Source organism: Acinonyx jubatus, chromosome B4 (genome assembly GCF_027475565.1).
Source record: "Acinonyx jubatus isolate Ajub_Pintada_27869175 chromosome B4, VMU_Ajub_asm_v1.0, whole genome shotgun sequence".
Lineage (NCBI taxonomy): Eukaryota > Metazoa > Chordata > Mammalia > Carnivora > Felidae > Acinonyx > Acinonyx jubatus.
Genome location: NC_069387.1, coordinates 131,284,124 through 131,310,282, shown reverse-complemented (window position 1 = coordinate 131,310,282; position 26,159 = coordinate 131,284,124). Strand labels below are relative to the sequence as shown.

At 38.7% G+C, this 26,159-nt stretch overlaps 1 protein-coding gene across 6 annotated transcripts in view; it reads left to right on the top strand.

The window, feature by feature from the left end:
* The window catches only part of MRTFA (myocardin related transcription factor A), a 210,282-nt gene that overhangs the window by 106,757 nt on the left and 77,366 nt on the right, over positions 1-26,159 (top strand). Inside the window, exon 1 of one of the 6 annotated variants that reach the window (XM_027070653.2) lies at positions 1,057-4,274. The exons of the other annotated variants lie outside the window; for them this stretch is intronic. Coding sequence (XP_026926454.2) covers positions 4,229-4,274 — 46 coding nt within the window. The 5' untranslated portion in view covers positions 1,057-4,228. Of the gene's footprint in view, positions 1-1,056; positions 4,275-26,159 lie in introns of those variants that run through there. 6 annotated transcript variants of the gene reach the window in all.

Below are 26,159 nucleotides of genomic sequence, written 5' to 3'. Positions count from 1 at the left end.
ACGCAGTTTGGAAACTATTGCTAAAGTACACAGTACCACCTATGTATTTTCATGAAAAACTTTGACCTGAATTGGATCAAGCCTCTGTATTTAACTCCTAATTTACTAGAAATATAGGGGATAGGGCAGCATGTTAAATGGCACCATGGGGGTATAATTAGCAAAGTCCAAAATGTGGGGAAACAACCTGGTTTTTTTCAACAAATAAACTACAAGAGAAGAAAAAGGAGGAATTATGGATTAAAAGAGATTTAAGAGACACATCAATGAAATGCAATGTATTGTCCCTATTGGACTCTGATTTGAATAAATCAACACTAAAAAATTTATGGGACAGTTGGGAAAATTTGAACATTGAATAGTTGATATTAAAGGATTTTTAGAACTTTGGGTGGTAATAATATTGTGATTATGTTTAAAAAAATTGTTCTTTTAGATGTACAGAATATAGATGCAATGAAATGATGGCTAGAATTTGTTATAGAGGGATCAGTGTGGGCTGGGCACACTGTGTGTGTGGTGGTGGCGGTGGGGGGGTGTGGAGGGGCCCGGCCACGTGTTGATAAATTTCGAAGCTAAGTGATAGGGCACATAAGCAGGTTATTATGCTGTTCTTTCTACTTTGTGTTTCAGTGTTTCCATAATTTTTTTTTAATGTTCATTCATATGTTTTTGAGAGAGAAAGCCTGCGCATGTGGGCGTGCTTGCTTGCAGGGGAGGGGCAGAGAGAGAGGGAGAGACAGAAAATCTTAAGAGGCCCCAAGCTGTTGGCACAGAGCTGACATGGGGCTCAAACCCACCAACCAGGAAATCATGACCTGAGCCAAAATTCATGTTTTTTTTTTTTTTTTTTTTAAAGCTGTTGCTATGGGGTGCCTGGGTGGCTCAGTTGGTTAAGTGTCCAATTCTTGATCTTGGCTCAGGTCATGATCTTACTGTTCCTGAGTTTGGGCTCTGTGCTGACAGTGCAGAGCCCACTTGAGATTCTCTCTCACCCTCTCTCTCTGCCCTTCTCCCACTCATGTGTACGCATGCGCATGCACACACACACACTCTCTCTCAAAATAAATAAATAAACTTTAAAAAAATCATTAAAAAAAAGAAAAAGAAAAAAAAGTTGTTGCTATACTCCAGGCAAGAAATATGAAGGACCTGAAATAAAGCACTGGCTGTAGAGATGGAACAAAAAGGAAGAACTTGAGGAATAAATTATGAAACAGTCAGACTTAGATGTCTAGGGCTTGAGGGAGGGGTATCTAAGTTTATGGTTTGGGACCTGAATACAGTTACTTAAGATAGGAAAAGTGGAAGCAGTGTATCTTGAGGGGTTGGTCCAGGATGGCATTGGGTGCTTGTTTGGGGACACACTGAGTTTCAGATAGCAGATAGAGATGCGCTGTTGATAGCTTGCAGATAAAGTCAAGCTGGGTGTGGGTCAGTATGTAGGAGGTAGTTAACCCTAAGAAAGGATGAGATTGCCCAGGGAGAATACATAAAAGAGGGAAGGGAGGGCTCCTGATAGGAGCAGAGAAAGAAGAGAGCTCCTTAGGAATCTTAAGAAAATCAAGGAAATAGGAAGTTTTAAGAAGAGTGTAGAAACTATGACAAATCCTGCAGGAAGTTCAAGTAAGATAAGTTGTCTAGCTCCCTTTGATTATGAGCATTAGAGGCCTCTGTGGAGACTTTGGGCAGGGTGTGGGGAAGCTTTTGTGAATATAGTACATTGATATACTGCAGGTGTCAAGTCCCTTTAGTGTGGATTAATAGAGACTGTAGCATATTAATTTTGTGTTGGTTAGCTAGAGAGTTATGATTAAAAGCAAAAGAGCTTTTATTTAATTGGAAATTAAGATCGTTACACTTCATTCCCTTGGTGCCATTAACTTCAAAAGCATGTTCAGTTGTACAAAGACCTTGTCAAAGTTTACTTTAGTTCTCCATGAAATTTTGCTGACTGGCACACACACAAAAAAATAGTGGCACTGAGGCTGTCATAGGGGTTCAGACTTCCAGCTTTGCGAAACCTGTCTTAAAGCCAGTTTCACAGTGAGTCTGTCACCGTGCTGATACCCTTCAGGGTAAATGCAAAATCTTAGCAGTAGGGAAAGATTATGTTGCTTGTTTCCTTTTTTAAAAAAGATTGCTTTTTTAGATTTCTGTCTAAAAATTGTTTTCCCTTTCTTGAGCTCCTTTGATCCCAAATTGCAGGTGAGATAATGGGTGTAGAATTGCCATGAAAAAGTTAACCATCATTTGCACTATGATGCGTTACTGCTGCCACCACCATATGACTGTCAGTATCTCTGTAGGGCTGCGGTATTGACAGCTATGACCCTCCAGGCCCTCTTCTACAGCAAAAAGAGACATTTTGGCAGGAGGGAAACAGCCCTCTGCCCTTCCTGCCATCGTCTCTGCAGGAATCTTATAATTTGTATTTATTTTCCTGTAAGTACAGAACTGTGAGAACTTGTTTCATTTGAAAAACCCTCACACAGCAGATTGTACTGCCCACGTAGGGACAAAGGAATGATTCAACCTTTTAAGGATGCTTTTCCTTTAGTTGCTAACCTCTGACCGGACTACCATGTAGTCTGAGAATTGAAATTTACCCATTTTTCATAAGACAGTTGAAAATTTGATTGCCAGAAGGGGCTGGTGAGAATGCTTCTGTCTTCCCAGAGCAGCACGTAGCCCACACTGGCTGCTGCTTGGTTGCTTGTTGAGTCATTCCCACACTTCTATATCGAGCTTTGCTGGCTTTTCTTTTAAACATGATGTTCTTGGAGTGAGAAAGAAAGGAAGTTTTTCTCTCCTCCATAACATCTCCTCCACCCCAAGTCTGCATTGCTTTCTTTCTTCTAATAACAGAATATTGCCCTCAGTCCTTGTGGGACTGTTTTCTCTCCTAAGGTCTTAGTGGTGCTCATTTATCATCGGTTTGACTCTGTAAGCGTTATGGCATTCGCTGGGCTGAGTTGCAGCAGCAGGCTTTCCAGATACAGGCTGCTGCTTCACCAGAAAGATGAAGGAATTCTAGCTAACATACCAAACATGGATTTCTAGTTTCCAGCTGTTTAAAAGTCCGTCAGATATGCTAAAGGGCATCTTAATGTGCTTATAATGACGGTCAGTGAGTGAAAAAGACTGTGAAGGGAATGAGTGAGGCTTTCAGTTTGGATAAATGAAATTGCTCTGGTTTGAAAGGATTTTAGTTTGTTTTTGTCTTTTGCAGTGGAAGGTAAAATGCCTGTATTCGTTCTTGTTCAGAAGAGCCTGCTCTGTGCTAGTGGAAAAAGAACTGAAGTATAAGGGAAATTCTTATATATTTGAACTGTCATCTTATGTGTTCCGTACGTCTAGCAAGATCACAACCCATTTTAGAAAAGTCAAATAACATCAGTAAAACTCTATTGACAGATCACATGTCTCACATAGGAACAAATTAAGGGGCTCGTTTAGGGGATTGGCAGATCTGAAAGACAGATTATAGCTCCGGAATGTATTCAGATGACTTTTTGAAACAGATATTTTAATTGGAGTGGGGGTGGAGAAATACTTGTGCTTCTGTAGTTAAATATTCAGCTTCCTTAGTCTGTTATCCATAAATACCACAGATGAAAAGCCCTTAGAACTCTTTTTCAGAAAACTAACTCACCATACACAGCCCTCTGTATGTATGTGTTTGTATGTACCTAATTCCCATCCCCACCGAAGTAATGGGTCAGTAATTGGGCTGTTTGTTTCAAAGCATTGAGTTGTTTGAATTGTGTTTTAATCTGTTGCTCTAAACTGCATTAGCAGCCAAGTCCCTTATACTAAAAGTTTTGAACAAACCTTACCTTCTCCTCCTGAAAAGGGTGGGGGGTGGGGGGAAGCATTTGATCTGTGTTCTGAAGGTCTCTTTCTGTATGTCTCTCCCCTCCCCCCAGAGACGAACAGCAAGGGGAGGAGCTCACTCACTGTTCTAACCACACTTCATGTGTCTTAACTTGAGCGCCTTTTGGTTTCCTGTCGGCAGTAATTCAACTCTGTGCCATCTTGACTTGCCTGAAGGGTGGATAAATTGGTAACTGTACTGAGAAGGGGAGTGAGTTCTCACAGTCTGATTTGAGCATAAGGCACGAGATTGAATTTATGAAAGCTTCAGTTGCCTCTGAAGACAACATCTTCTGTGACTTTGAATTTTTTCATTACATTTGTGGGTTGCTGTTTCTGAGAAGAATCTGTCATGACTCTACTGGAACCAGAGATGTTAATGATGGCTGTGCAGTCCGGTAATTTTGTATCTCCTGCAGATCCTATTTGCCATGGGTTTCTTTAATAAGGTTGGGTATATCTGTACTAGGATTGGATGGAAATGGGAGGAAGATAGATGGGGCTAAACATAAATTGTCCAGTGAATGTACTTCATGTTCAGGTTTTTTTTTCTAGTTGCAAACTCCAGCTATTCAGACATAGCTTTGCTTTAGATATTTACTGACTTAAAACCGTTCAGTGAGGAGACCTATGTGAGGGGAAGAAAACACTTTCCTGTAATTAAGTGTTTTATTATTATCTGTAGCACTGCTTTTAATGTAGGATATTTAAATTGCTTTTGCTGTTTTATACATTACTGTCCACACTCTTATGTCTCTTTGTGAAAGCATGTTTTAAAATTTTTCTTTAGTTCTTTCTCATTTGTGGTATAACCTCCTTTCAGTATCATCTTTTGGTTCTTGGAAATGTTCTTTTATAACCAATAATATTGAGACTCTAAGTTTTGGAGATGGGAAAGTTTGAGCAAGAAAGGAGTCAACAGAAAGAATGTAAGATTTTTGAAATTCTGTCTCTAAAAACAATTTTCTCAATTCAGAAGTGTCTTTTAAAACAGTTAAAATTCCAGTTTGTTTTTAATGGTCCCCTTTACTTTTAGTGTTTTGAAACTTGTTAAGTTAGTTATCTAAAAATAGGGAATGTTCTTTTGTTATTTTTAGACTTCTGCTAAAATGTAGTCTGTAGTGTTTTCCTGTTTCAGAGCATATCTTGAAAGATTCATACAAGTGGCATTTGCGGACCTCTTCCCATCCACTGGCTTTCACTCATTAGAATGAGCTAGGTTTTGGCAGATACTGTCTCTGGCAGAATTGGTCTTACTGTTCTCCTTGGGGAACACTTAGATAGTATGTTGAAAGACACAGATATCCATCTGAAGACGGGATCAGATGCTATCAGGTTAAGCTTTATGGACAGGGAAGGGCAAAGAGGAAAGATACTGCTGCCGTTCTGTTCTTTCTGGTTTTACAAATAAGACCGCGATGAGCCATTTATTAGTTGAGTTCTTCTGTTCATATATGCTGTATTTTTTAGGTTGTTGCCTTTCCTTTTCCTCCCTCAGATCTCTTGAGTTCCGTGTTCTAAACAAGATAGTATGCTTATCTGACTGTTTCCCACTTGTCTCTCATGAAATCACTCCCAGTTAAACTGGCTTGGGGTTTGTTTTGTTTCCCTTCTCTGTGTTAAAGTTCTCTGTTGTATGTGGGCAAGTGCACATTTTATCTCAGGGAATATAAGTTAGCATTTGAACTCTCTCACCCTTCTTTGATCGCTTTGTTACTTACAGATTATCTCAGTCCAGTAACTTTTCTTAGTAAAGGTTAAAAGATTATTTGCTTTCCCCTAAAGGGACTTACTTCTTGCCTTGCCTAAGAGCTGTTTTTCCTATGACATATGTTGGGCAGGGCTAGCTACCCATCTGTTGGACCAACTACTTCATAAAACTTTCAAAGGATAATAGTATGTAAGACAAGTGCAGATAAAATTGACAAGGGTGTTGGGTACAGGTAAAATGAAAGATCTGCAGAGAATAAATAGCATGTGTGTGTACCTTTGTCTTTTGCCTGTGTTCATAAAAGTAGAGAAAGTGGGCATAGCAAACCGATTTCTCTAGTACTTGTGGTTCCTAAATGTTCAAAATTTTTGTAATATTGTTACTGTTTTCTTCTTAAGCTGTGGCCATTATGCTGGATTGCAACAGTAGTATGATAGCTATATTTATGATAGGAAAAGAAAAAGCATCATTATGAAGCCTTGATAAACTAAAAGCCCACTGTTCTTTTTAAAAAAAAAAGTCAAGATATTTAGACTACATGAGCCATAGGTTAATTTCTAGCAATACAATATTTGGACTTCCCTGAATATATACTTTATAGGTGAAGCCACCCAGGCACCCCTGTTTAATGAGACTTTTAAAAATAAACTTTTTGGACAAGATTTAAGATGCAAAGCCTTTATCCTAAATTAAACTTCAGGATACTGACTGTTATAGCAATGTTCCAGGGTACATTGTGTATTTATTAACAGTGTTCATTTAGTATTTGGAGCTTGGGAGATTTTGGTGAGACATACTTGTATATGAAGATTTTCATCCTCCTCACTGCTGATGGTCTCTTACTGACCCTTTGAGATCCAGTTCAGATGCTACCTTTCTGTGAAGCATCTGAATAGAGTCAGTCCTTCCTTCTCTCTGTTCCTACAGCACCACCTTTACATTGTAGACTAATTATCATCTTTACCCATCTCTCTAATTAGGTTATTAGCTTCTCAAAGGCAATATAGTCATTTGTATTTTGGCTCCTGACATTGGCACATGGTAGACACTCCAGTAAGTATCTTTTTTGAATAAATGAAAAATCTGGTTTGGCATACTTCCCCTAATAAATAGGCATAAGCCTTTAAAACAAGATATTCTCAGAATTTTTAAAAATCTGTTTTGCATTGAGAACTGAATCCTCCAACTACCGTCTCATCTCTTAGTCAGTCCTTGCCCAGAGTAGGTGCTGTTGAACGCCTGGCTTTGAAAATTGAACTTCTTCCACATCTCAGGATGTGCAGTGTGCCCTGTGTTCCTATGATGTGTATTGTTAAATCTAAGTGTTCTGATCAAACCACGATTGGAGGATTAAAGCATCTGTCACCACTGTGGACACCTGTCTAGATCACTGTAATTAGAAAACGAATGATCTGAGATGGATATTTGGGATTTCTGAAGTTTAAGAGTAAGGGAATGTTGGGGCACTGGCTGATGCATTTTAGAACAGAGGAATGCTGGGGCTTGGCTCTTGCCAGCTAGTATGTAAGACTTTGACCCAGGCGGGCCTCGTCCCTGTATCCAGCCAGTGTAGTCTTAGTTTCTGAGTCTACAACAGTGGAACAGAGTTGACTTTTGAGAAAAGGATTGACACAGTCCCTTAGGTTTCTGTTGGTCCCTTGACATACCTTGATCTCGATGCGATACCATTAGGGAGTCTGGTTTTTCTGTCTAGGTTATCTCTGGAAGGATCATAAGAAACTGCTGACAATGACTACCTCAGGGCTGGAGGATTGGGATAGAAGAGACTTTCTGTTCCACAAAACAGTTATCTTCTAATTTTATTATGATTATGGAATACCACATAAATGTGAAAGAACATACGGAGTATGTATTAAAACAATATATGGAGTACATAACCCAACCTAAGAAATCGAGCACAACATGCGCTGAAGTCCTCCAAGTGCCCTCTCCGATTTATCCCTCAGAAAACAGTTTTCTTTGTTTTTAACTGTATCTGCCTTTTGAATCTTTCATGTTTTGTACCATATACATGTTATCTATTAAAAAATATTAATTTAACAATTGAAGAGTGTTCCTCAGTCCATTTATTCCTTCCATCACTTGATGTCTAAATACTTAATTCTTGCAGATTTCTTTAAAAAAGTTTCTAGTTTGCTGATCATTACAATTTGCCTCTGAACTGTGTATTTTATAATAGTTTGGGTTGGAGAGAGGGGAATAGTAATTCATAAAAATAAAGTTGAAGGAAGATGGTGGGCAGGTAACTTTTGCCCTTTTTGGTAGTAGGTTAACTCTTTAAGGTAGGGCCCCCTTGTTTGGGTTCACATCACTCAGGGATTTGTAGAGCTGGTGAAAAACTTCAGAATTTTCAGCAATACTTATCTTTTGAATATCCTAAAAATCTAAATATTAATGTGGGCTTTAAAAAAAACATATTTTTTTGTTTATATTCAAAGGATTTTAGAGCTTGAGGAAACCTTAGGTGTTTCTTGTCCTCTCCTTTATTTAAGATGAGGAAACTGGGGGAAGCTTAGCTGGCTCAGGCAGAAGAACATGTGACTCTTGATCTTGGGATTGTGAGTTTGAGCCCCATGTTGGATGTATAGATTACTTAAGTAAGTAAAACTTAAAAAAAAAAAAGAGGAAATTGGTGCATTGAGGATAATTTATTTCCTGAAGCCACATAATTAATTAGTAGTAGAGGTGGAAGGAGAATTCATTTCCTTACTCTCATGATAGTGCTCTTTCTGCTGTAACATACTTAAAAGACACCCTCAGAGACCTCTGATGTAGGAGATTGTTTATAATTTTCCCCAGAGATCTTGGTTTTCCTTGGGTTTTTCCATTGCAGGTTTCTATCACTACTCAGATTGACTCACATATTAAGAGGTGGAGATAAAACCAGGGCCTGGGTGTCTAGCTCCTGCCCCTGAGAAGTGGAGTCAGATGCTATAGGCCCTGTGGTTCTCTGGTGGGCCTCTATCTTGCTTTCCTTCTCTGGTCTGGTTGATGATCTCATACCTTGATGGTGATCTCAGAAGACAGGTAGGCAGACAGACAGCTATTGTCATCAGTATTCTGGATTACATCTTACTGCCTTTTCTCTGACTCATTAATTTATCTGGGATCCCCTTAGAAGTAGGACCCAGATCAAAGGAATTTGAATTCATCCATGTGTCTCTATCCTTTTTTCTTCCCTTTTGTTTCCTTTTGGATGAGGCAAGCTGTCAAGACCACGAACCACAGTTTTAGCTTTATTAAAACAGTGCCAAATGAAATAAAGATGAGTTTCATACAGTCTTGTTTTTTTTTGGAACTTCACTTTTATGATTACCACATGCATTGTTTTTGAAAGGATTTTCTTTATAACAACAAGGAAAAAAATGCTAAAAACCCTCACTCTGCCATCAACAACAAAAAATAACTTTCTCTGCCTTTCTCTCAACAAGTTAAAGGGCAATATCAGACTGAACTCATGGTGTCGGGGTCTTCTTCATCTCACGGCAGTCACATAAATGGGATGGTGGCTGCAGCAGTGGAGTAAGTATGGGATAAGGGCCTAGAGAAGAGGGGGGTACATGACAGTTACCCGGCAAAAGTAAATCTAGTCATGAAATGTTTATAGTCTGTACATTATAAAGTATTTGTGTGTGTTACCTTGTCTGATCTTGACAACGAGTCTATGAGGCATCTGTAGTTTCACATTTTACCAAGGAGAAAACTGAGGCTCAGAGAGGCTTCAGGACACACAGTAAGAGTTTATATTCAGGTTTTTTACTTTAAACACTAATTACTTCTATTTTCCATTTAAAATGAAGATCAGGGGTGTCTGGGTGGCGCAGTTGGTTAAGTGTCTGACTCTTGATTTGGGCTCAGGTGGTGGGAAGAGCTCCCCGCTGAGTGTGGAGCCTGCTTGAGATTCTCTCTCTCTCCCCCCCTCTGCCTCTTCCCTACTGCACACGAGCATACGTGCATGCTCTGTCTAAAATAAAAATAAAAATAAAATGAGGGCCAGATCAGATCCCTTCTCTCTAGAACCTGCTAGTGGTTCTCATTCACAGGAAAAGCCGAAGTCTTTATAGGGGCTACAAAGTCTTGTGTGATCTGCCCACAGCTCTGTGACCCTCAGACTGCATCTGCTCCTTTCCGTCACTTGATCTGTCCTAGCCGCACACCTCTCTTTGCTGTCCCTGCACAACTTAGGGACGCTTCTGCTTCAGGGCTGCTGCACTGGATATTCCTTCCACGTGGGGCACTTTGTGCTGGGTAGCCTCATGGCTTGCTCCCTCACCTCTCAGTGAGGTTCAGATATCATTTTCTCGGGCCTTCCTTGACCATCCTGTAAGATCCTGCTTTTATTTTTATTCATACCATTTATCATCTGAGGGAACACACACTTTATTTGTTTATAGGTTTGTTTGTTGTTTACTGCTACTCTCCCCACTAGAATATAAATACCTCAAAATGAGGGATCTCTCTCTCTTGTTTTCTGCTGTTTCCAGCACCTGACACATATAATAAGCACTTAAAATAATTCTTGAATAAATGATAGATCAGAAAATTTGGAAGGTGTTTTAGGCAAATACCTAAGACCGTGTTCCTGAGACCGTGCTTTTCAACTATTTTGTAGAGCGTGCACTGTACTAACTAGTGTAGTGGTTCTCACAGTGTGGTCGGGGGAACCCCTGGGTGTCCCTGAGACCTTTTCAGTAGGTATGAGATGAAGTCTTTTTATATATTTATACTAAAATACTATTTACCTTTTTTACTGTTGTCCTCTCATGAGTATACACTCTAGTTTTCCAGAGCTATATGATATGTGATATCTCAACAGATTGAATGAAGTAGATATGAATTGCAAAAATAGGAAAGCAGTAATACTCTTGTTTTTTTTGTTTGTTTGTTTTGGAAAATAATTGTATTTTTCATAGAAACATGTTTTCATGTGACGTAGGCTTATTGTTATTTTTTTAAAGTAATAATAAATATTTTAAATGTTTTCACTTTTAATTTCTTATCTGAAATATACTGGTAGATATAATCCACATTAACAAAAGAAAAGCTCTTTGAAGTTCTCAATAACTATAAGAGGGTAAAGAAGTCAGGACATCAAAGTTTGAGAAGGGTAGGTATAGTGTTTAAGAGCATATGGGGCAAGTAGGTAGCTCAGTTGGTTAAGTTTCCCATTTCAGCCCAGGTCATGATCTCACAGTTCATGGGTTCGAGCCCCGCATCAGGCTCTGTGCTGACAGTTGGCAGCCTGGACCCTGCTTCAGATTCTGTGTCTCCTCTCGCTCTCTGCCTCTCAAAATGCCTCTCTGCCCCTCTGTCTCTCAAAAATGAATAAATGTTAAAAAAAAAATCTAAGAGCATTGACTTTGGAACCCAGATTTCTTAGTTCTGCCACTAACTAGCTGTGTGATCTTGGGCAAAATACTTAACCTCTCTGTGCCTGTTATTTCATCTCTAAAATAGTAGTAATGTGGGCGCCTGGATGGCTCAGTCAGTTAAGCATCCGACTTCAGCTCAGGTCATGATCTCACAGTCTGTGAGTTTGAGCCCCGTGTCGGGCTCTGTGCTGTCAGTTCAGAGCCTGGAGCCTTCTTCAGATTCTGTCTCCCTTTCTCTCTGCCCCTCCCCAACTCATGCTCTGTCTCTCAAAATATGAATAAATGTTAAAAAAATTTGTTTTAATAAAATAAAATAGTAGTAATAATAATAATGGTAATAGTACTAATGCCAGCCCCAGGAAGTTGTTGTGAGTATTAAATGAGTTAATATATGTAAAATGCTTTTAATAATTCTGGCACATAGTACTTGATGCTTTAAAAAAAATTTTTTTTTAATGTTTATTTTTGAGAGCGAGAGACAGAGCTCGACAAGGGGAGGGACAGAGAGAGAGGAAGACACAAAATCTGAAGCAGGCTCCAGGCTCTGAACTGTCACCATAGAGCCTGATGCTGGGCTCAAATTCACGAACTGTGAAATCACGACCTGAGCCAAATTCAAGAGTCAGATGCTTAACCGACTGTGCCATCCAGGCACCCCAATTGGTTTTTTTTTTTTTTTTAATTTATTCCTGTACATTCTGACAACTTGCCACAACTCTTTGGCATTTGGCAACTCTTTTTTTTTTTAATTTAATTTTTTATTTTTTTAAATTTACATCCAAATCAGTTAGCATCTAGTGCAACAATGATTTCAGGAGTGGATTCCTTAGTGTCCCTTACCCATTTAGCCCATCCCCCTCCCACAACCCCTCCAGGACCCCTCAGTTTGTTCTCCATATTAATGAGTCTCTTATGTTTTGTCTCCCTCCCTGTTTTTATATTATTTTTGTTTCCCTTCCCTTATGTTCATCTGTTCTGTCTCTTGAAGTCCTCATAGGAGTGAAGTCATATGATATTTGCCTTTCTCTGACTAATTTCACTTAGCATAATGCCCTCCAGTTCCATCCACATAGTTGCAAATCGCAAGATTTCATTCTTTTTGATTGCCCAGTAATACTCCATTGTGTGTATGTATGTATGTATGTGTATGTATGTATGTATGTATGTATATATATATATATATATATATATATATATATATATATATACACACCACATCTTCTTTATCCATTCATCCATCGATGGACATTTGGGCCCTTTCCATACTTTGGCTATTATTGATAGTGCTGCTATAAACATTGGGGTGCCTGTGTCCCTTCGAAACAGCACACCTGTATCCCTTGGATAAATGCCTAGTAGTGCAATTGCTGGGTTGTAGGGTAGTTCTATTTTTAGTTTTTTGAAGAAACTCCATACTGTTTTCCAGAGTGGCTGCACCAGCTTGCATTCCCAGGCATTTGGCAACTCTTACAAAAGTTTTTAAAAATATGTTTCTTCTTTATCCTTGAAATACTTTTAGGAATTTGTTCTAAGGAAATTATAAAAGGTATATAAGATTTATGTATAAGGATGCTTATAGCAGTATTATTCATAATAGTAAAAAAAACTAAAGCAGAAATCTGAATTTTAACAGTAGGAGTTTGGTTAAATAACTTATAGTGCATTCATATGATTACTAACGTAGTCATGAGATTATTTGAAGATGTGGAAAAATGTACTATTTTTCCATTTGATCCTTAAAAAATGACTGTAAGAAATATATACCAGAATATTAATAGTTGTTGCTGGGTAGTAGGGTGTTTTTTTCTTTGAAGTTTTCCTGTATCTCTCTGATTTTCTATCATAAACATACATTTCTGTTGTATTCAGATGAAAACCATATTTAATTGTGTGTGTGTGTGCACATGTAGGTCATATAGGTGCAGTTAGTTATATAAGAGGAAGAAAATGGCTGGAAGTATAGCATCTTGGATTTGGAGCTAGAACTATTGATTAGGGACCTCTGCAGGCAAAGACCAAACAGTGCATGGTAAGGAGGCACTTCATCCCATTAAGCTATTCCTTCTGACCAGTCTAGTTTAAATATAGTATAGAATAGTATAAATCACTTTTACATTTTTTGCCTTTGTTTCTATTTTGTAAGATTTATTGAAAATCATCTTTGCAGTGTTTGTATTAGGCCATGTTCTTGGCAGAGCCATAGATCCTTCCTGAGCACACGAACTACTCTCAATTTGCTGAACCTTTCAGAAGTTTTATGAAGTAAAAACATATGAAGTTTTTTTTTTTTTTGATGGGTAAGAATTTGAATTCTCATAGGCATAAATAATGGCAGTAGTATAAAATGCTTTAATTATTTGAAGCTATGTTTTCATAATGTATTTTGTCCTTTGACCCTAGGGTTTAAGTGTGAAATCCTCTTGACAGTCCATCTGTTCTTCATCAGAAAGCCAAAACTCATATTGCCTCATCTTTGCCTTATAAATAGGACCTGAAGCTTTTATGTTGAAGAATTAAAATGTTAATTAAACTGGCCTTGATTTTCTGAACTGTTAACTTAGTATATTCTCTTGAGAATCAGTTATATTATATTCCTCAAATCAGTGCGTAAGACTAATTTATAAAATATTCGGTTGTGTAGAGAGTATTGAAAACTTATGGTGTCAACATTAATGAAGCTGCCCAAACGGAAACTATGACCTCAGTCTTCTAATACCTTGCTGCTCAAAGCGTATTGCAAAGACCAGCAGCATCTGTATCACCTGAGAGCTTTTTAGGAATGCAGAGTCTCAGGCCCCCCTCACACACACAGTCACAATCTTCATTTGCACACGGTCCTCAGGTGCGTGTTAAAGTTGAGCTCTATTGTCCTAACGTATTTATGTTGACTTTGTTTTTGAGGTAAACGGGTAACACTAAGGTGACTTGTTGGTGTATTTCCTGGATGGTAAGCACTGCCCAAAATGATAAAAATGAGAAGAGAAGAATGCAGTGGTTAGAAAGATTATATGATTTCTAATTAGTGTGGGAGCGTTGGATAAATAGGAAACAAAAAAAAGAAAACTTGTTCCTAGTACAGTATTCTGCATTTGAGAAATGTTCACAATTTGACACCTTCTTAGCCATTTTTCTTGACTTTTGGGGAGAAAGAACAAATAGGCTTCTCCTTGGCATGTTTACCTGAAATGTTTACCTGAAAAGGGATCTTGGAGGTGATCCTTCATTTTACAGATGAGCAAATTGGGAACTAAGAATGTTAAGTGACTTACCTAAGATTGCAAAACCCAAGCAAGCTCCATGCTATCAGTGCAGAAGCCCCATGTGGCGCTGGATCCCACCAACCTTGAGATCGTGACCTGAGCCAAAACCAAGAGTCAGATGCATAACTGACTGAGCCACCCAGGTGCCCCTGGAAAACAATCTGGCATTTCTTATAAAGTTAAACATATTTACTCCATGACCTAGCAGTCCTACTCCTAGGCCTTTATCCAAGAGAAGTAGAAGCATATTCACATTTGCACATGAGGGTTGACAGCAGCTTTATTCTTAATGACTCTAAACTGGAAAGAACAAAGATGTCCATCAGCAGGTGAATGGATAAATTGTGGTACATCCATAAAGTGGAAAATTACTGGCAATAAAAACGAACAAACTACTGATATATTCAAGAACACGGGGGTGCCTGGGTGGCTTAGTCAGTTGAGCATCCGACTTAGGCTCAGGTCATGGTCTCATAGTTCATGAGTTTGAGCCCCGCATGTGGTTCACTGCTGTCATCATGGAGCCCGCTTAGGAAGGACCCTGTCTCCCTCTCTCTGTTCCTCCACTGCTCGTGCACTCTCTCTCTCTCTCAAAAAAATAAACATTAAAAAAAATTTTTAAATAAAAAACATGGGTGAATTTCAGAAACGTTGTGCTGAATGTAAGAAGCTAGACTCAAATGAGTATATACTGAATGGTACCATTTATATAATGTCCTTAAAAATGCAGGTTGCAACATACTATTCAGTAATAATAATAGTAATAACAAAGGACCAAACTACTGATACATAAAACACCTGGGATGTCTCTCCAGACAATTACGCTGAGTGAAAAAGCCAATCCCAAAAGGTTATGTACTGTAGGATTTCATTTGTATAACATTTTTGAAATGATAAAATTATAGGTATGGAGAACAGATTGATGGTTGTCAGGGGCTGGGAGGAAAGTAGATGTGGTTATAAAAGGTCAACATGATGGAAATGTTCTGTATCTCGATTGTATCACTGTCAATATCCTGGTTGTAATGTTGCACTGTAGTTTTGCAAGATGTTATCATTGGGGGGAACTGGGTGAGGGATATGTGGGATCTCTCTGTATTCTTTATTATTTTTTTTTAATGTTTATGTTTAAGACAGAGAGAGACAGAGTGGGGAAGGAGCAGAGAGAGAGGGAGACACAGAATCCAAAGCAGGCTCCAGGCTCTGAGCTATCAGCACAGAACCTGACCTGGAGCTCGGACTCACGAACTGTGAGATCATGACCTGAGCTGAAGTCGACACTTAACCGACTGAGCCACCGAGGCACGCTCCCTGTATTATTTCTTGTAACTTGCATATGAATCTGTAATTACCTCAACATAAAAAGCTTACTTGAAAAATGCAGTTTGGCAGCTTTTCAAAACATTGAACATAGACTTACCACATGACCCAGCAATTCCACGCCTAGGTGTATACTCAAGAAAATTGAAAACGTTTGCCCACACAAAAACTTAAACACAAATGTTAATAGCAGCATTAGCCAAAAGTAGAAACAACACAAATGTCCATTAGTTGAATGGATAAACAAAATGTGGTATATCTTTACGATGGAATGTTATTCAGCCATAAAAAGGAATGAAGTACACATACGGTCTGTGAAACAAATGAACCTTGAAACCATGCCAAGTGAAGATAGACACAAAAGGCCACATATTGTAAATTCTATTTATATGAAATGTCCAGAATAGGCAAATCCATAGAGACAGAAAATAGACCATTGGTTGTCAGGACCTGGTGTTGGGGAATGAAATGGGGTGTTGACTGACTGCTAATGGATATGGGGTTTTTTTGGTGGGGGGAGGTAATGAAAATGTTCTAGAACTAGATAGTGATGGTTGCGCACCTTTGAGAATATACTAAAAACTACTGGATTGTACACTTTGGGTGAATTGAACGGTATGGTATGTGAATTATTTCTCAATAGAAAAAAATTGTATAAACAATATGCAAGATTCTCTAGAGTGACAGACAGCAAATCAGTTGTTGTCTGGGGCCAGAAACAGAGAAGTTAACTGCAAAGGGGCATAAGAGAACTTTATGGGATGAAAATGTGTATTTATTATTGTAGTAGTTATGCAGGTATATGCATTTGTCAAAATGCATTGAACTACATGCCTAAAATGGGTGAAGTATATTATATCTAAATTAAACTTCAATAAAATTGATTTTTAAAACTTATAAAATTATCTCTAATTGTTGTAAGCTTAAAGTGATCTTTAGGTTAAAACTCTTGGGGCACCTGGGTGGCTGTCAGTTAAGCATCTGACTTCAGCTCAGGTCATGATCTTGCAGTTTGTGAGTTTGAACCGTGCATCGAGCTTGTGCTGACTGCACAGAGCCTGCTTGGGATTCCTCTCTCTCTCTGCCCTTCCCCTACTCCCTCTCTCTCTCTCAAAATCAACAAATAAACTTAAAAAATCCTTTTTCTTATAGGCTAACAACTGAACCACAAATTAACCCAAGGACTCTGACTTCTATTGTTTTCTCTCTCCCTTTTCCATCTAGTCTGTTTACAAAGTGAACTTAGATTGATCAGTTCCAGTCAGACTATGCTCTTGTGCTTTTGAACTAACATGATTCTGTTGCTGTTCTTTTCAAAGGTAGGAGTGGGTGTAATTGTTCTAATTTTTGTTAAGTTAATGGAACATTCTATTTACTTGTACTGCTGTTGTCCTTTTTTGTTTTAAATCTATTTATTTTGAAAGAGAGAGAGAGAGAGAGAATGAATCCCAGGCAGCACCACACTTTCAGTTTGGAGCCCAGTGTGGCGCTTGATCCCATGAACCATGAGATCATGATCTGAGCCAAAATCAAGAGTTGGATGTTTAACTGACTGAGCCACCCAGGCACCCTTGCTGTTTTCCTTTTATGTGCAGCAGAAAATGGTCCGTTGGGTATAACATCGGGTCTGTTGCCTTTCACCTCTACTGTAGAGTACCAGAGCTAATTTGGGCACCAGGAGGTTGGGGGTAAAATGACTCCTGAAGGAAGGAAGCAAAGGGAAAAAAGGTGGTGGCACTGTTAGGTATTGCTACAAACAAACACAAACAAATACATGAATTTCTTTCCTACCTACACCATTTCTCTCTCCCAGCCCCTGATCTCTTGCTAGGAAATGTGCTATACTACACAAAACCTCTCAAGGGAATAGTTCTGGGAAATCATTTCTAAGTTAGAAAGATCAGCTTTGTAGGTGATTTCTGAATTTTCTCCCTGAGATTTCCTTCCTTTGCCCTCACTCAATTCTTTGACCTGACAATACTGAACACTGGGTAAGGTGTTTTCCCATTTAAAACTGTGCCCCAAAGGTGGATAAATCTTCTGTTATTTCCCTTAAGCATAACCAAGTTAGCTTTTTATATATATTTATATAATGAATTTATAAAATATTTATAAGATACAAAATTTATAAAAAATAAATTTATATAATATATATTATATATATTAATTCCAGTATAATTAATATACAGTGTTACATTAGTTTCAGGTGTACAGTATAGTGATTGAACAATTCTCTACAGTACTAAGTGCTCATCACAAAAAGTATACTTTTCATCCCCTTCGCCAACTTCACTCATACCCCCTCCGACCAGTCTCCCCTCTGGTAACCACCAGTCTGTACTCTGAATTTAGAGAGTCTGTTTCATTGTATCTTTTTTTTCTTTGTTTTTTAAGTATTTTTTTATTTTTGAGAGAGAGTGCGTGTGTGCGGGCGCGCTCGCACACACACACATGTGCGCCTGTGGGGAAGGGTAGAGAGAGAGGGAAACAGAGGATCTGAAGCAGGTTCTGCGCTGACAGCAGAGAGCCCAACACAGGACTCAGACTTATGAACCGTGAGATCATGACCTAACTGAAGTCAGGCGTTTAACTGACATAGGCACCCCTGTTCATTTGTTTTGTTTCTTAAGTTCCACATATGAGTGAAATTACATCATATTTGTCTTTCGCTGGCTGACTTATTTTACTTGGCCTTATACCCTCTAGATCCGTCCATGTTGTTGCAAACGGCAAGACTTCATTCTTTATATGACTCAGTAGTATTCCGTGTGTGTGTGTGTGTGTGTATACACTTCGGTTGCTTCCCCAATTTGACTATTTTAAAATAATGCTGCAATAAACAAAAGTGCATATATTGTTTTGAATTAGTGTTTTTGTATTCTCTGTGTAAATAATTAGTAGTGGGATTACTGGATCATATGGTAATTCTATTTTTAATTTTTTGAGGAAACTCCGTAGTGTTTTCCACAGTGGCTGCACCAGTTTGTATTACCACCACCAGTGCGTGGGGATTCCTTTTTCTCCATGACCTTGCCAAACTTGTTACCTCTTGTGTTTTCTTAGCCATTCTGACAGGTGAGGTGATATCTCATTGTGGTTTTGATTTGCATTTCCCTGATGATGAGTGATGTTAGCATCTTTTTATGTGTCTATTGGCCATCTGTATGTCTTCTTTGGAGAAATGTCTGTTCATGTAGTCTGCCTATTTTTTAATTGGATTATTTGGTTTTGGGGTGTTTTTCTAAAATTTTTAACTTTTTTTATGTTTGAGAGAGAGACACACAGAGTGTAAGTGGGGGATGTGCACAGGGAGAGGGAGACACAGAATCTGAAGCAAGCTCCAGGCTCTGAGCTGTCAGCACACAGCCCGATGCAGGGCTCGAACACACAAACGGTGAGATCATGACCTGAGCCGAAGTTGGACACTTAACTGACTGAGCCACCCAGGCGCCCCAAGTATTATGTTTTTAAAATATATTATGGATACTAACTCCAACTGGATCTGTCATTTGCAAATATCTTGTCCCATTCAGCAGGCTGTCTTTTAGTTTTGTTAATTGTTTTATTTTCTGTGCAGAGACTTTTTATTTTGATGTGGTTCCAATAGTTTATTTTTGCTTTTGTTTTCTTGCCTGAGGAGACATATCTAGAAAAATGTTGCTATGGCTGATGTCAGAGAAATTACTGCCTGTGCCCTCTTGTAGGATTTTTATGGTTTCAGGTCTCATATTTAGGTCTCTAATTCATTTTGAGTTTATTTTTATGTATGGTGTAAGAAAGTGGTCCAGTTTCGTTTTTTGCATGTAGCTGTCTAGTTTTCCCAACACTATTTGTGAAGAGACTATCTTTTTCCCATTGCATAGTCTCCCCCTCCCCCCCCCCAAGACCAAAATAGCGGCCCAGGATCCTGTCAAGGCTTTATTTGACACCACTCCCGTTGCATATTCCTACCTCCTTTGTCAAAGATTAATTGACCATGTAACCGTGGATTTACTTCTGGGCTCTCTATTCTGTTCCATTGATCAATGTGCCAGTACATTTTTGTGCCAGTACCATACTGTTTTAGTTACTACAGCTTTGTATTATATCTTGAAATCTGAGATTGTGATACCTCCAGTTTTATGTTTCTTTTTCAAGATGACTTTGGCTATTTGGGGTCTTCTGTGGTTCCATACATTCTTAGGGGTTATTTGTTCTAGTTTTGCAAAATATGTTGTTGGTACTTTGACAAGGATTGCATTAAATCTGTAGATTGCTTTGGGTAGTACGGACATTTTAATAGTATTCATTCTCCTAATCCATGAGCATGGAATATCTTTTCTGTTTGTGTCACCTTCAGTTTCTTTCATCAGTGTATTATAGTTTTCAGAGTATAGCTCTTTCACCTCCTTGGTTAAGTTTATTCCTAGGTATTCTATTATTTTTGGTGCAGTTGTAAATGAGATTTTCTTAATTTCTCTGTTACTTTATTATTGTATAGAAATGTGACAGTTTTCTGTACATTGATTTTATATCCTGTGACCTACTGAATTCATTTATCAATTCTAGTAGTTTTTTGGTGAAGTCTTTAGGGTTTTTCTATGTAGTATCATGTCATCTGCAAATAATGGAAGTTTTGCTTCTTCCTTACCCAATCTGGATGCCTTTCCTTCCTTTTTCTTTTTCTTTTCTTTTCTTTTCTTTTCTTTTCTTTTCTTTTCTTTTCTTTTCTTTTCTTTTCTTTTCTTTTCTTTTCTTTCCTTTCCTTTCCTTTCCTTTCCTTTCCTTTCCTTTCCTTTTCTTTCCTTCCTTCCTTCCTTCCTTCCTTCCTTCCTTCCTCTCTCTCTTTCTTTCTTTCTTTCTTTCTTTCTTTCTTTCTTTCTTTCTTTTCTTTCTGATTGCTGTGAGCAGCCTTACATTTTAAAAATAAACCTTTAAAAACCAGTAGAGACCAAACAGGAAAATGCAAAGATAAACAAATCCCAAAACATAAGAGACATATTTCTAGAGTATGGAATTCTAAGTGGATTTTGTGAGAATTCCAACAAAAATATAAAAATATATTTAAAATAACATAATAGTAGCCAGCACTCAAATAGCATTTACCATGTGCCACAGTGTTCCAGGCCTCCTTACATATATTAACTCTTTTTTTTAAATTTTAATTTAATTTTTTTTAATTTTAGAGAGGGAATGTGTGAATGGGGGAAGAGGCAAAGGGACATAGAGAATTTCAAGCAGGCTCCATGCTCAGCGTGGAACCCAGCGTGGGGCTTGATCCCACGACCCTGGGATCATGACCTGAGCTGAAATCCAGAGTCGGACTGAGCCACTCATGTGCCCCCATACATTAACGCTTAGTGTTTGCAACAACTATATGAGATGGATGTTCTTACTATTCCATTTTACAGATGTTGAAATTAAAGGGCAAAGTGGATAAGGAATTTGGTCAATGCCACACACCAAATAAGTGGTAGAGCTTAGATTACACCTACGTGATCGCTTCAGAAACTGTGTTCTTTACCACTACGTTATTTTGCTTTCTAGATTGAGTTTCAAATCCTTTTATCCTCCAAATTTTTATAGCACCTCTTGTCTACCCAACTCATCTAGATTCCTTTGTCCTTTTCTTTCAGTACATTCCTTAACCTTTTTTGCCCCCTTCTCTTCCTGCCTTATTCCTCTCCCCAGAATACTATGACGTAACCATTAAAAACAACAACAACAAAAAACCTTTAATTTCTTCGTCTTTTGGAATACTTGTATTAAATTCTGTTGTCCTAGACCTCCTTTCTGCATAGGGACGACCTTTTCTCTGCACATAACCTGATTTAGAAAGTTTCCATGTTTTTAACAGTCTTGTACCTGTTCATGAGGATTAAAAAGGATGCTATTTTGAATTACAGTGTAGTAAGATTTCTGACTCTACACCCATGGCCAGAACACTAGTGTCGTATGTTTGAAACTAAGCAAAACCTCTTGAGTGTCTTGCCATAAATGTGCGTTAGAAATTTTTTCCGATGTAGCAAATAGTTTCTGTGGGTAAGAAGTAAATTTAAACCTGTATATCTTTAGAGTAGGAACATTTTCCATGTGAAGGTCCTTGCTGGCTCTGTTAAGAAAAAAGGTCCCTTGCCTCCCTCCCCCTTTTCTGTCGAGCTCTGTAGTACAGAGCTTTCAAGAATCTTAAAAACTGAGTTTTGTATCTGCTAAGTCAGTCCATGAGATATTTGCAAATCCTGTAATCTTCCATTAGCTTTTATCCTAAAGATCCCCTTGCAGTTAGGCTTTTGGTCGACTGACTCAATGTTGCTAATTTATGTTTAATCCCAACTATGGTGTCAGTATGAATGTTTTTAGAAAAGTCTTGATAAATTTGAAGACAAAGTATATTTTTTATATACTCAGAATTTCTAGGTATTACATGGAAGGTATTTCAGAATCTATAAAAACTTATTGTCCCCACTTGCACAGGGATCATATTCTACTTTGCTAGTTAAGAGTCAGAGCTTGGGTCATATCTGACCCTGCAGTCGGTATTGGTACTACTGGGATAGTAAGTATGTTTCCCAGTCAGTGTGCATAGTTTTATCTGCCTACCTGTTTAACTTCAGCACCCCTCCCCCTTTTCGCTTCCTGGGTTTTATCCACCTCTCCTTCCTTCCCTCCCCGCTATTTCCCATCTGTTTATTGTCCTACTCATCCTCAAGTCTCAGAAAATGTCCTGTCCTCCCTCTTTCCCTCCTTTTCCTCTCTGATTATTTTCATTCTTTCTCACTCTCTCTTTCTTCATGTGCTTTGAGATTATATATTTATTTATGGGATTTTTTGGTTCAATTTTCCCTCACTAGATTATAAACTCTATGAAGGCATGTATCTGCCTATTACTGTTAATTTTGTTTTACTATTTTATTTCCAGCGTCTGTTTAGCTTGATACATAACAGGTGGTGAATAAATGTATGTTAATGAATGAATGACGTGAACATGAAATATTGGAGATACAGAGAAGAAGAAAGCCACTCCTGTATTCAGGTCCTCCAACCCTCCTGTTTCTCGTAGAGCAAGTACAAATCATCCTGCTAAGGATAACCCTCAAGTCTCTCTTTAAAATGTAGAGGGTCATGTTTTTTTGTACCAGCTTTCCCTTTCCCTCATTCATTTTGAGAAAGGTTGTTCTCAATTTTTGTGAAACTGTCAAGATATATAAACTACGGAGTATTCATATCCCGTCTCTAGGTATACATACATCTGCTTAGGGTTGAACCAAAAATTGGCTCCTGTTTCAAGTATGGAGCTAGCACATATTTGGGAGCACTGGGTGTTCCAGCTAATTAGTTAGAGATTTAAATGTTTTCTTTTTAATGTACTGGTATTGTCTCAGGCTTTGGGAGATCACTGTGGCATATTTAAGTCAAAGGACTTAACAGTTTTCATTAAAAGAGCCAGTGTCCATTTTGAAATGTAATAGCTCAGGCTCAAATCAAGAGTGTCAGCATCTGAATGCTCATGCTCCCTGCCCACCGATCTCTTACCTCCTGCATCTCAGAAAACTTTTAAGGTGAAGATAGACAATTATTGTGAGATACGCGGTGTTCCTGAAAGCTCTTGGCTTAGTGTCTCAGTTTCAAAAATTGTTTTCATAAGGACGTCAGACAGCTTTAAACTTGGTATACTGGTAGTGAGATTAAAGTACCACAAACAGACTTTATTTCTTGGAAAACTTCCTTTCTTCTAATTTCTTTCTTTTGTTACTTTAAGCTTTCTAAATTGTCTTTGTTCTCCGAAGGTGCTTAGAAATTTCTTTCCTTAGTAAAAGAGTTAAATAAGATTTAGAAAATTCACTGTTTAATAAATTTCTTGTAAACTATTCATGATAAAGATGTGTCAGTTAAAGTTTACAAATTACTTTTAAGATGCAAATTGCTAAGTGGTGGTGTTATGGGTTTGAGTTTCTTGGCCTTTCAAGATGTCATCCTTTTAGCCCTGTAGCTAAATATCAAGAGGCTACATGTTTAACCATAAAACATTAGCCTCTGCCAACATTACATCAACTCCACAAAACCTCATTGGCTAATTATCCCCTGGGACTAGGACATGGATTTGGCAGCTTGTGAAAGCTGCTTTTTCCAATTTCTCCCTTCCTGGCTGTGACATATCCCAAAGGAATGAAGTTGAGAAATAATCATCTTCTTTTGAAAGCTCTCAACCGCTCATTCCCACAGTGGTTCTCATGGTCAGGAATAGAAGATCCCTTCTTCCACTTGAGGACTCCTTACAGCTGATGATGTATTCTTTAAGTAGTGACCATGGTACCTTGCATGAGCTGTGGAAGGGTGATGCAGGGAGCCTCATGTTCCTTGAGGTATGTTTCTGGGTGGTTGTCTACAAGGATCCTAGTACTTTTGTTAGGATCCTCTTATATTACCAAAATTAAGGAAGCTGGAAGTCTGGGATTGGGAACCAAATGTGGTCATCATCTGTGTCATTTGATACATGGTATAAAGAATTAGTATAAACGTTTAACGTCTCCTGAAATGAACATCCATAAAATAACTTTCTTGAGGGCAACCTTGAATAGTAAAAAGAACCATATGACCTTAAGCAATCCTCTTAGTGTCTTTTAGCCTCGCTAAAAAAAAAAAAAAAAAAAAAAAAAAAAAATTAAAGAGAAAGAACATGAGCAGGGGAGAGGGAGGGGGAGAGAGAGAGAGAGAGAGAGAAAGAATCTTAAGCAGGCTCTATGCTCAGCCCAATGCGGGGCTCGATCCCACAACTCTGGGATCTTGAGCTGAAATCAAGAGTTGGATGCTCAAGCAACTGAGCCACGCAGGTGCCCCTAGTCTCATTTTTTTATTGTTAAAGTAAAGATGTAGTGCCTGCCTTATCTTCCTCAGAAGGTGTCGTAAGGATGGAATGACATAACACATGAACAATTTCACCAAGATCACCAACTGTTCTAGTCACCCTATGCAGTGGGCCCATTTTAGGCCTCCTCTTACCTGACCTTCTTTACTGTTTGACCCTATTTGATGCTCTTTCCTCATTCTATGCTCAGAGTTCTCTATGTAATCTTGGTTAACCTAAGCATAAAATACATTTTTGGGAAGAGTATTATATAGCGCACAGCCTTAAGGAGAGAGCTGGCCAACAAAGGTCAGAAATTGAGTGAAGAGCACATAGAGAAGAACATGTCACATGGCCAGTCTGCTGAGGACTGGCACTGCTCACTGGTCCTTCTGCGCTATTGCTGCTGGTCTGGTCTCCCACGAACACTTGATGCTCCTGGCACTGCCACCAGTAGACACTTGCCACAGTGCCATGAATAATTTCTGGCTGTGTTTTCGATCTTTGTGTCATCCCCCCAATCTTCAGAGTTCTAAATGGGAGGATCTGTTGGCTGACTTGGGTTATGTTTTGTGAGCTAGAGGCCAGGATGCTGAGAGGGACTGTCTGTTCCTCTTCTGCTTCTGTACTAGGTAGAGGGGCCTGTCTTCCCCTATCTTGGAATTTCCCCCAAATAGGGAAGGTGTTCAGACCCAGGGCAGCTGAACTACAGATCCCATTCTCTCTCTAGCTTGCCTTCTGCCTCTCTGTACACTATTCAGTCTCTTTGCAGTTTTTTCTTCTTCGTGTCCCTTAATGTAGTTCCCAGGATTAGTCCTTGACCCCTTTTTCTCCTAAGTCTGCACATTCTCCCCAGCAATCTCATCCCAAGCTGTGGCCTCAACTACCACTATTCCAGATGTCTGCATTTGTACTTCTGTCCCCAGCTTACTTCCTGGGCTCTGGGTTCATTTAATCCACTCATTCTTCCCACCTGGACATTCGGGTGACTCACATGAACTTCAGGCTTTTGCATACTTAAAGATGATGTCACCATTCCCCACGACTACCCCTGCATCTCCTAACTTGGTACCAGTTGCCTAATCAGAAGATTAGGAGTCCTTCTCAATTCCTCTTTTCCTATATTCCTTGCATCTGTTTGGTCTCTGAGTTCTAAGATGCTGGTTCTGCTTTGACTGTTCCTATTTTGTCTCACTGCCTTCAGTCAGACTCTCATTTCTCACTGTGGTTTCATAGCCTTCTGATTGGTCTCCCTGCCTATAGCATGACTCTTCTCTAATCTGTCCTTCATACAGCCCCCAACATGCTTCTTCTAACAATCACTTCTAATCGTTTTATTCTTCTCAGAATTCTTCCATTTCTTGTGGGGTAAAATTTTAAACTATTACATTTGTGTTTGGCCTTTGACTAATTATTCAGTCATCTCCTGTCACTTCCAACTTTAAAGTCTCCAGCAATGCTGAACTGCTTTTAGTTTTCCAGAACATTCTGTGCTCTTTTAATTTTCTCTTCCTTTGCATATAATCTTCTCTGTGACTTGACCATTCATCTCTGTTTGCCAGCCTACCAACATCCACTTGTCTTTCAGGTCCCAGCAAGGGCTGCCTCTTCTGAGATGCATGTGGTCTCTGATTCCAGACAGGCTTGGGTGCTCCTTCTCCTGTGCTCTCCCTGTACTTGGTACAAACCACCAGAGTGATTATTTTATTACATAATTATTCCTGGTGGGTCTCATCATTAGAAATAATCATTTAATAATTAATTCTGTACCCCCC